The 12026-nt window shown below is 46.5% G+C and overlaps 1 protein-coding gene across 3 annotated transcripts in view; it reads left to right on the top strand.

Moving 5' to 3' along the window:
- The first annotated feature begins 4546 nt into the window (after window positions 1-4546).
- The window catches only part of Cd6 (CD6 molecule), a 40357-nt gene continuing 32877 nt past the window's right edge, over window positions 4547-12026 (top strand). Inside the window, exon 1 of one of the 3 annotated variants that reach the window (XM_076917330.1) lies at window positions 4547-4813. In XM_076917330.1, the coding sequence (XP_076773445.1) occupies window positions 4765-4813 (49 nt within the window). In that variant the 5' untranslated portion in view covers window positions 4547-4764. The remainder of the gene's footprint in view (window positions 4814-12026) is intronic. The other 2 variants (XM_076917322.1, XM_076917333.1) reach the window with 2 other exon arrangements.

Here is a 12026-nt window from a genome sequence, read left to right as displayed (position 1 = left end):
TCTGGGGATCCAAACTCAGATGCTCATACTTGATGCTCATTCTCTCTCTCTCTCTCTCTCTCTCTCTCTCTCTCTCTCTCTCTCTCTCTCTCCTCTCTCCTCTCTCCTCTCTCCCCTCTCTCTTTCTGTTTCTTGAGACAGGGTTTCTCTGTGTATCCCTGTTTGTTCTGGAACTCATTCTTCTGTAGACTAGGCTGGCTTCAAACTCAGAGATTTGCCTGCCTCTGCCTCCAGAGTGCACCACCATTAAAGGTGTGCACCACCAACACCTGGCCAAGATAGTTTATTCTTAAACTGAATTTTAGTGACCACGGTAGGGAATATGGATTCAAGTCATCCCAAATAACAAGTTTCAACCTGGAAACAGTTCTGTGAAATAGTTACAGGACAAAAAACAAATAGTCATAAAAATCAAAGCATTTTCTAAGTACATTTGTGGTGACATTGCCCCTAATTTCCCAGAGCTCACTGTGCTGTGGCTCCAAGGCTTTGATTATCACAGAGTCACAAATGTGGCAATCTCAAAAAAAAATTCCTGTAGCCGTTGGATTAAACACTCCTACATGGAGTGAGAAAACGGGTGACAGATGGGTTTACTTGATGTCCTCAAGGAAATAGCATTGTTCCTTTAGGAAGCCATACCCCAGGAGAGGACTATGTGGGTGAAATACTCACTATGCAAACATGAGAAGCCGAGTTGGCTTCAGAAACCACATACAAAGTGGGTATGGAGCCATGCTGCCTTATTCCCAGAGCTGGGGAAGTGGAGACAGGATCCTCAGGGCTTGCTGGCCAGCCAGGTTGGCAGAATTGGTGAGTTCTGGGTTTAGTGAGAGACCTTCAGTCTAGAAAAATCATGTGGAGAGAGATTGAAGAAGACACCTCATATTGACCTTACTTCTTAGACATACATACATACACACACACACACACACACACACACACACACACACACACAGAGTCAGAGGGTGGGCGGGAGAAGGAGATAGAGAAAGAGGGGAGGCAAACATGCTCAACCACACACACGCACACATCACACACACAATAATTACAAGCCATGGGCACACATATTTACACACATTACGTGTAATACAGTGAGAAGATTGTCATAGTTAGGGTTACTACTGTGACCAAAATCAACTTGAGGAGGAAAGGGTTTAGTTGGCGCCTATATTCTAAATCACAGTCCACTGGGTGAAGCCAAAGCAGGAACTCAAGACAGGTGGGAGCCTGGTGTCAGGATCGGGCGCAGAGGCCATGGAAGAATGCTGCTTACTGGCTTGCTCCTTATGACTTGATCAGCCTACATTTTTAAAAAATAAAACCCAGCACCATCAGCCCAGGGAGTGGCACCACCCATAATTGGCTGGGTTTCCCTACTTCACTAAATAAGAAAATGGCCTACAAGCTTGCCTACAGCCTAATCTTATGGGGGCAATTTATCAGCCAAGGCTTTCTCCCCTCAGTTGACTGTAGCTTCTATTGAGCTGACATAAAAACAGTGAGCACAGAGGTACTAAGCAGTTCAGTGCACATTTGGCTGCATCTAGGCAAACTCCTGACTCTGTTCTGGAACTTTTCTGCTATACTGGCTGGATTATTATTATTATTTTTTTAAGAATGCCATGTTTGGGGGCTGGAGAGGGTTAGAAGTGCTTGTTGCTCTTGCAAAAGACTGGAATTCAGTTCCCAGCATCCATGCAGGCAGCTCATAACTTTCTGTAACTCCAGTTAGCTTCAGAGCATCCAAAGCCTTCTTCAGGCCTTCAAGAGCACCTGTACCCATGTGTTCTCTCTCTGTCTCTGTCCCTGTCTCTCTCTCCTTCTCTCTCTTACACACACACACACACACACACACACACACACACACACACGAATCTCCAAGGAAAGAATGCTAAATTTACTTAGACCCATAAATGTTCAGATTGAAGAGACTGTCAGCCAGTGTTTTGAAAAGAAAGCAAGCAAGCCTGTCACATCAAGGAAAACAACTGGTGGCAGTTGTTGCTACTGATGAAACTGGAGCTTTTAAGTAAAAACTTTGAGTTTTGGCGAACTCTGCCACCATGATATAGACAGATTCCCAGCAACTGACATTCCTGGATGGGGTCAGAGATATAATGACTTTGATTTCCTCATATTGTGCAATAAACGACACTAATATTTGAAAGAGGTAAATAATTCTTAATTCAATGAACCAGTCTGTTCCAGATGACCCATGAATGTTAGTACAAAACCATAAGTGGGCAAAGACACATTTAAAGCACAGGATGGATGACTGGGTTTCAGTGTTAGTCTCTGTGAAGCCACGATGATGTTAAATTCCACATGACAATCCACCTTCACTAACCATATATATATAGTGAGAGTGGGCACATGCCATGACACAGGCACAGAGTTGGGCTCATTCTGTGGGCTTTCTCTTTCTTCTGCTTAGACACCCATCCCTTTGTCATTTTACTGGGCCAAGATCAGTGGGTAGTGAAAAATGCCTGCATTCCTCAAGTACAGAGAGCCACTGGTGTCCCTTGCAAATTGAGAGCCAAAGGTTTTGGTTCTAAGAATTAAAAATAAATATGACCTCACTGATTTGAGCATCCAAGCGGACACAGTTTCTGCTTCCTGCTCTAAGCTTCAGGCCCACAAAGCATGAGTGGCTTGGAGTATATCATGTCCTTCCAGCCACAATACTGACTCACCTTCTGCTGTCCTGCCTTGAAGTACCCAGTTCCTCTACCAGGAACACCTACCCTTGTACTGCCCTCTGCCACCGAAACCGGCCTTTCCTTTTTATTCCATTTTTTCTTTTGTCTTTTCTTTTGGATCCGCTCATTTTTTTTTTTTAGCAAGTGTCTGTGTGGGTGAATGTGTAGAAGTCAGACGTCAGAGGGAGACTTGCAGAAGTCAGTTTTCTCCTTCTATCATGTGATGTGGGTCCATGGGTCCCACTCTTGTGAATTGTAGGAAGTTGTTTTATCTCTTTTCTTCCGGTGGAGTGATTCCAAGATTGCACACGCCCAAGTCTCTGGCGATGAGAGGAGTGGAATCTGGAAGCCAGACAAAATTGCCTAGGCTCCGGGCCCTTTGTGCTCCCAGACACTCTTCACTAGAGGGCGCCCTCAGCCGGTGCCAGAACCGATTCCTAACCCCCACGCCCCCTCTCAGCTGGGCGGGGTCTCACTGTGGGCGGGGTCTCACTGTGGGCAGGGCCTGATTCACTATGGCTTCTCAACTTGCCACATCAAATATTCCCTCAGCTGGTAGGACACTCCTACTACTGGGAGAAATCCTCTCCATTACACAAGTTAAGAAATGAAAACAAGCTAGAATGGAGGAAGTGGAGAACCAGAAAATGTGTGTATGAGGAACAGCTGGAATGAAGAACCGTCTCTTTATAGACTCTAGAGTTCTGCTTAGAGAGCCAAAGTATCCATTCCTGAATTCTCTCAACAAAACTTATTTAACACCTACTGTGTGATCCAAGGGGAGCTCATTGGTGAGCTAAATGCACACAGTCTACTTCCTAGCACAATTCAACTCTCCTAGGCAGCCTGGTCCTTCCCGCTCTAGCCTGTTCCTCCCTGAATCTTTTCCTTCCCCATCAGCCTCCCTGCAAGGCCATCTGCTGAAAACCTGCTTGCCCTCTTGCCCACCCTTATGACATAAACAGCCAGCAGTCCTCAAAGGTGGGATCCAGATTCTTTAGCACCTTTGTGCAATTCCTACTTGGGATGAGGTACATGGAGGTGGGGGAGTCCTGCTCTAAGATCCCCTATTATTTGGGGTTTCCTTTGGAAAAGCTTAGGCCCATGCTACGTACACCCCTGGACTGGGGAAGTGACTCAGTAGTTTGCCGTAGATGCATGAGAAGCAGAGCTCAGACTTTCAGAACCTATAGAAAAGCCTGGCAGGTATGACAGCCTCCTGTAATCCCAGTACTTGGGAGGCAGAGATGGGGACCTCCAGGGTAAGCTGGCCAGCTAAACTGGTGGAATCAGGAACTCTTGATTCACCGAGAGACCTGAACTCAATAAATAAATAGAGAACAATTGAATTGAGGAAGACTTCTCCTGACATCAGCTTCAAGCTTAGACACACACACACACACACACACACACACACACACACCACACACACCATACACACATGCACACACACACCACACACACACACCATACACACATGCACACACACACCACACACATACATACAAGTGCATATATACCACACACATGCTCACACACCACACACGGCACACTTGACATACCCCGTGAGAGCTGGAATCTGTGGGAGGGGCAGCAGGGAGGCATTAATTCAGTCTTCTAGCACCAGTTCCTAGAGCTCTGGGAATGAGCTGTCCCTTTGTCTCAAGGGAAGAAGGCACAGCCTCTTTGTCTTTCTTGGAAGACCCTCAGGGATGTGCTCATTGGACATGGACCTCTGTGATTCTTAGGGTTCACTTTGGTTGGTGGGCTTATGAAAGGCAGCTCGGGTTCCCCCACCCCAACAGCCCTGTAACAACACCCCTGTAACAACAGCCTGGCTTCCTGGAGACCAAAACCACAAGAAGAAGGTAGAGGCGTAAGATACTCACAGGCTGGGCCTGTGTGTAGGAGAGATAGTGTGCAGCACAGAGGGCGCTGAGAACAAGAAGAGAAAGGGCAACACGGGTGAGACAAACTATCGGTGGCACAACTGCCTCCCCGAACCAGGATGGTGCTTCCTACAGGCAGGCGTGGGTAGCAGTCAGAGACGGCACCAGTCATGTGGCTCTTCCTTGGGATCGTTGGATTGCTCACAGCAGTTCTCTCAGGTAGGTCTCGTCTGTTACCTCCTACAGCTTGTGCTAGAGAACCTGAGTCCTGTCTGCTTGGCCCCTTGCTAGGGGTTTCCTTGTGGCCACCTTTGTAGAGCCTTTTAACCTAAGACCATCCTAGTGTGATAACAGCTCAGGGATTGAGATGACACAGGAACCCCTTAAAGGGCTGGATGATGCTCTCATCTTAAAAGGCCTCCTGGGAGTGAGATGAGTGAACTTTATACCTGACTTGGGTCCTAGGTCTGGGGAGGGAAGCACCCCACTTACCTACAGGCTCAGGAAGCACCCCCTACTCCCACCTTCTTACCATCCCACAGGAAGGAAGGGACCACTCCTTTGAGGAGGACCAGCCAGCAATAGTATTTTCCATGTTAAACCCCAGAGTGGGGTTCACCAGGACCAGAGACAGAATCCAGGGAGACCCAGGGGGCCTCTAGACCATCATTCTTAGTGACTTCAGTTTAACCTCTTGGATTAATTTGAGACACAAATTATCAAGAAGGGTCTTGAGTTCCTGAGCTGTCTCCAAGTGCTGAGGTAGTCTTGAATCTTGGGCCAGGTTTCTGGAGCCAATGCTCAAGGTCAACAGATACTTGTGAGGTGCCATAGAGTGAAGAAGCCAAGCTAGCAGAAACAGGTAATAGCCCAGAGACTTAGGAATTCCTGTACATGATGGGCTTTCACATCTTGGGGTAAGAAGATGATATAGAAACAGACTTATTGGTTAATGAGTTAGGTCTGCCCTACAGAAGGAGATCCCAGGCGGGGACATAGGGCTATAAAGCTGGTCAGAGGTGATGAGCACTTGGGAGTTCTAAAGGAATGTCTTCTTTCTGTCTGGATCTTCAGACATGTCATCCAAGCCCCCCTCAGTTGTTGGTGTTAAATTGGCTTGTGTTTTGCACAGTAAAGGCCTGGACTTTTGCTGTCCTTTCTTGACCAGCTATTTTCAAAGCACTGGCTCTCGGAGATCAGTCTCCTACCCAGGCTGACAGCAAGGCCTCCTGCCTCTTCCTGTCCATCAGTGCCACCATCCCTGCCTTTCTTAAGAGGCCCAGCACAGGCTCAGGATTAAGTCCTAAAGGGAAAGGACTGCTGACCGCTAAGACTGGGTCCTCAAACAAGCCAGCTCCTTCTCTTTCCACTGCCTCCCAGTAAGGATGAGGGTTGAGGCTGAGCTGAATATGGAGTCCTTTGTGCTGAAGCTGATAGGTCCTTGGTCTGAGATGATGGGTCAAGGGTGATGCCTATGGGAAGGCAAGACCTTAGGAGCAGACGGGCTCCAGAGAGCCTACCCTTAGGTATGGGTTGCACCCGGCCCCGTGCACAGTATCAGTACTGTGGGCTCCTTCCTGTTCTTGGGTTGATGTCAGTTGACCCGCTTTTAGTTACTGATAGAAGTCTATTTTTGAAAGAAAACTTGGTTATGTTGTAAGTGGAAAAACCTTATCATTCACCAGAAATTAATTTAAAGGGATAAGAAAAGCATAAAAATAAATGGTGGCAAAACCCAATTTGAGGCAGCTGAAATGGTGCCACCAAGGCCCTAGAGCCTAAGGCCTACGCCATGCCTGTCTCCCAGTTAGAGGGGTGATGAGGGAGGGGGTGAGGACATCCTGGTTCTGAATAGTTATTTTCTTCAGAATTTGTCGGTCACTCTGAGCAGGGAACAGGCCCCTCATTGGTCAATTCTCTTTCATCAGTGATTGATGGTCTATGTCCCATGGAGAGATGTCCGGAGAGGACAAGCTTTGCAGGTGTAAGGAAAACTGCACCATAAAGTGACACTATATCTCCCTCTTGGTGATGTCTAGGAGGCTGAGTCTCTGAGCCTAGGGCCTGAGTGTTCCTTCCTTTCTGCCTGATTTGGCAGGCCCCACCCGCAGATCTGTGGAACTGCATACGGAGTGGCAGATCTGTGTTGGATCACACATGCTTGAGGAAAGGATGTTAAGAGAAAAGAGAAAGAAAAGGTAGAAAAAGTGATGAACAATAAGAAGAAATGGAGCAGGAAAGTGAAGCCCAGGAGAGAGAGTTCTGGAGCTTTCTGTCCGGGAGCAGTGTTCAAACTTGAGTGGTCCAAACCTTGCTTGGTTCTTTTCTGGGAGTCAGGGGCTGGCAAATGCCAGGGGTTGGTGGATGCCATCTCTCCTGGGAGCTACAGAACTCTTCTCTGCCTAGGGCTGGTACCTAACTCTCTATTCTGAGTCCCATGTGGCTTTCTCTGGCTGCCCTGGCAAGGCCTGTGTGTTACTGGGTGAGCGGGACTTAGGGAGACAGATCTACTGGATCCTATTCTGTGCCTCAGTTTTCTGACCATCCAAGGTGGGAAAGGGACTGAGGTAGTAAACTCGAAGCCCTAAATGCAGGGAGGGTGGGGTTAGAAAACTGCAGTTTTCACCCAGTGTTTCTAATTCACCAAATGTCTGAGCTCCTTCCTTCCCTGGTCCTCATTTTCCCGGTTACTGGATAAAGTCTTTCCTGTCCTGAAAAGGCAGTTTGTAACTATTTTAAAATTATAATACTTCAGGCTAGAGACGCTGCTCTGTGGCTATTTGTCTAGTGTGTGCAAAAGGCCCACCTTGACACCGAGCTCCATACGTACAGAAATTGTTTAATTGAGCCGGGCAGCGGTGGCTCACGACTTTAGTCCCAGCACTTGGGAGGCAGTTCGAGGCCAGCGTGGTCTACAGAGTGAGTTCCAGGACAGCCAGGGCTACACAAAGAAACCCTGTCTCAAAAAAATAAAAGTGTTTAATTTTTAAAAGTTAATCTATTTTTCTTATTAAGTTTTGTTTCTTATTTGTATCTTATTAAGATGTTCACTGAACCATCTTGTCAGCCCATCTTTGATATTCTAAACTATATTTAGGAATCAAAAGACTCAAATCTTCACGCACACACCCTCAATGAACTCAGGTCCTTACAGGCGCTGGGCAAAGGCTGTGTTGTGAGCTAAACTCTCAGATCCACAAATCCCTTTCTTTTCCCAGTGGAAAGCAAAGCCCTAAGAAGGTCGTTCTCTGGCCTAAGACTCTGACATGAGTAAAGTGACCATGAAGTTCTCCTAAATACCCCAATGATTTTAACAGACATTATCAAAATTCTTGAACTTTTATTATGATTTTCTTAGTTTTGTTTTTGTTTGTTTCTTTTGAGATTTATTTCTATGTGCATTGGTGTTCTGACTGCGTGTCTGTGCAAGGCTGCCAGATCTTCTGGGCTGGAGTTATAAACAGTTGTGAGCCACCATGTGGATGCTGGGAATTGAACTCAGGACCTCTGGAAGAGCAGCCAGTGATTTTAACCACTGAGCCATCTCTCCAGTCTCCTTTGAATTTTTAAATTAAACTTTGAAGTGAAAGTAGTTGCTCCACCACGTGCACAAGAAGCTCTGAGGGCCACATGTCCTCAAATATCACAAACACAGGAGTTTTACATACTGATGCACTCCAGGCCTCTCTAGAAATACTAGAAGGTTCTATTCATTTAACCATGTACACTTTGTAAAGCCTAGCCTCCCTGAAGACGTGTGCAGGAGATTGGAGCTTTCTCGATCAGAGAGAATTTGTCACCTCAGTGGACTCAGTTGAGGTTGGCTTTGTCCTTTTATCAAAATAAAAGATATGATTCTTCTGTGCTGTCAATAATCATGCTGTGCCTTTTTGTCCTCCAACTGGGCAGTCCTTTGACCAGCAGTTTCTGGGTACAAAGGACAAAAAACTAATCTTCTATGTCTGTGTCCTCACCTGGGGGATTAAAATCCAGCATGTGTCCATTTTTCCATCCCATTCTGTGTCCCATTCTTCCTGCCTTTAACACAGCTCACAGATGCATCAGTGACACAGGACAAGCTTTGCCGTCATCTGGCTTCTTGTGCTGTCTGGCCACAGATGACAACTGATAGGGGACAACTGACATGGCTGGTACGCCAGCGGCCATCCCATGTGGTAGAGCTGGCACATTTAGGCAGATGTAGATGGTTTCAGAATAATCTGTGAGGATTGAGATACATTGCTGACAGCTCCCAGGGTTCATTCTGGGTTTGTCAGGGCCTTTTTTGCTGCCCACACCAGCCTCACTTCCTTACAAGAAAGCAAATGATGTAGCCAGGCTTTGGCTGTTAGATTCTGAGGCTAAAAACCCCAAGCTTTTCTTTGAGACAAGGAAGAATAAGCAGCAGTTGGGAATGGTGGCGAGTTCCAAGAAAAAAACGGCCCAGTCAAACCTGGTGACCTGAATTAGATCCCTGGGACTCACATGGTGGAAGGAGAGAGCAGATTCACATAACTTGTTCTCTGACCCCATGTGTGTACTGTAGCACAACCATATACATAGCAAAGAAACAAAGAAACAAAGACTCAAAGAAACAAACAAAAAACCAAAGAATCAAACAAAGAAACAAAGAAAGAAAGAAAAAAAAACAAACATAAAAAGAAACGAAGAGGGAAGAGAAAGTATCAGTGGGCTGGTGAGTAACTAACTGATCAGGACAGGGCTGGAGGGTCTGATAGAAAAAGGCTATCTAAGAACCAGGTCACCTTTGCTATGCCTGGATCATAGACTGAAGACACCAATTTCAATGACTTGTGCCTGGCCTTAGACTAGCACTTAGAAGCCACTGTGGGCTGGCATTCCATGTCACCTACCACCCTTTAATCTTTCTTAAATGATGTCTTAAAGTGGTCTCGGAATCCACATGGCTCACAGGGAAAGTTGTTAGAACCCGGATGTGTCATCAACAAAAATAAATGCCACAGAAACAAAGAAATGTCACTAGACACTAGATGCTAGCCATATGTTTTGCTGTTCTTTCTGTTCTCCAAGGCGGCAGTTCTCAACCTGGGGACGTCAAAGGACCCTTTCACAGGGGTCACTTAAGACCGTTGGAAAACATAGATATTTTCCTTATGATTCATAACAGTAGCAAAATTACAGTTATGAAGTAACAATGAAAATAATTTTATGGTTGAGGTTCACCACAATATGAGGAACTGTATTAAAAGATTGCAACATTAGGAAGGCTGATAAATATTGCTCCAAGAGGAGGGTTGTGTGTGTCAGAGAGGCATTGCAACTAGGCCCACAGGAAGCCTTCTCCTCCATGACGGGCTGCAAGGGAAACAGCTCTATGGTGTTAGTGTTGAGTCAATCTCAGCTGCCCGGAACATTCTTGGATATAAAGGCCCCATATCAGGCAGCCCAAGACAGTCTGAGAAACCCTTAAATCTCTCTGGTGAGCCTTGAAATAGGCATGACACACGAACTCATGCCCCGTGATCCAGCTCTGGTTTGTATTTATACGGAGGCCAGACTTCAACCACAGATATTGTTCCTCAACAATCTTCCATCTTGTTGAGAAAGCATCTTTGGCTAGCCTGGAATTAGATTAGTCTAACTGGTCAGCTAGCTCCAGGGATCTGCCTGTCTCCACCCCCCAACCCCCCACCCCCCAGTGCTGGGACTTCTGTCTCCCCTCCGCTCCCCAGTTCTGGGACCGGCACCATGCTCACCGCCCCCCAGTGCTGGAATTGGCACCATGCTCACCTTATTTTGCTTGAGACGGGAGACGGGGGGGGGGGGATTGAAATCAGAGCTGTCACTTTACAGACTGGGTTATCACCTCCTGCCTGGATTCTCCATGACCTGGGGAAGATGGGGAGTCTTTGAAGGGGTAAAGTCAGGATGGCTTTGGGAACCAGCTCTCACCTTAACTAACTCTGTGGGTTGATCTCAGTCAAGTTCCTTCTCTCTGATGCAAGTTTCTTTCCTGGAGCATATTGAACACTAAGGTTGGATCTAAAAATCTTTGCCGTCGAAATATGTCCCTGGAGACCACAGGTTGAAAGAGCAGAGATCCAGTAGAAATCCAACCTCAGGATGGACACAGTGTGTCACAATCCTAACCAAAACTCTGGGGTCAGACAGGCTTGTTTCCAATCCCAGGTCTGCTAGCCACAGATAGCGATACCTGGCTTGCCTAGGTGATCAAGTCAACTTAGATCTTACATCCAAAGCTCCTGAGCAAACTGTGACATCAAAATGTTATATTAGAAACATGTCACATGAGGCCAAAGGTAATTAACCCTGTGCATTGCACAGGATTTGGTCATTAAACCGGCACCATTTACAGAGTGAATTCGTTTACCCATAAAGCAACTCTCTTTCATAGATGCACAGGAGGTTCAGCATATTTCAGAGACTCAGCAAAATTCATACTCACTGAGTGCCGGAACCTGAGCAGCCCAGAGCCCTTTTCTCCACGAGTAAGTGGCTGGCCTGCCTGCTTGGCACTCTGTCCAGTTCTGAAGTTTCTTCCCCAATGACACCCCCTCTTTTGTTTGCTTACTGTTGAGTACAGGGTCTGCCTGGAGGGGACCTGGGGTCCTGTGGCTCCAGAAGACCTTTAGCAATACAGAAGACATAGTATGGCTCCCTTGCTTGGCGGTGGCTCTCCTTCAGAGAGTTTGGCAGTTAAGATGAACACCAGAACAGGCAGGAAAGTGAAATTCAAGAGGCACCAGGCATGAACAGAAGCTTGCTCGGTGGGAGGGTCCATCTTGGCATATTTATTCTGCCCTGGGTCCTGTGCTGGCATCAAGATACAAGATACAAAAATAGTATCATTGTAAAGAAGGTGGGTAAACAAACCAGGATCAACCTGGCCTAGCATGGCCACAAATACAAGCCAGTGAAATAGAATAACCACCCATCATTAGGGACTTCCGTTTTCTGAGTCTCAGATTAGCTGTTTATCCTATGCTATCCTATCCTATCCTACCCTATCCTCACAATTCTGAGGCAGTTATCCCCATTTTAAAGGTAAGGAAATTGAGGCTCAGAGGAAATTTGTCTCAGTGGTAGCTCATGCTGATTTTTTTTTTTTTTTTTTTTTTTTTTTAGAGTCATATCTGGGACTGGGTAAGGTGCTAGATTTACAAGCATGAGAATTCGGTTCTCAGGACCCAAGTTAGAAAACAAAAGCCTGGCATGGTGGTATGCAATTGTAATCCTAGCCAGGAAAGGCGGTGACATCTGGATCTCTGAGGTTCGCTAGCCAACTAGCCCAGCCAACATAGTACAGTTCAGGCCAGTGAGAGATCCTATTTCCATGAAATGTTACCTGTGACACACTAAGAAAAATATTAGGTGTCTTGGGATACTGTGAGGGCCCCACAGCTGCTTCAGCAAGAGGTGATGTAGCTGA

Source organism: Arvicanthis niloticus, chromosome 1 (assembly GCF_011762505.2).
Source record: "Arvicanthis niloticus isolate mArvNil1 chromosome 1, mArvNil1.pat.X, whole genome shotgun sequence".
NCBI lineage: Eukaryota > Metazoa > Chordata > Mammalia > Rodentia > Muridae > Arvicanthis > Arvicanthis niloticus.
Note: the sequence above shows the minus strand (reverse complement) of the source record. Positions and strands in the feature narration are given on the sequence as shown.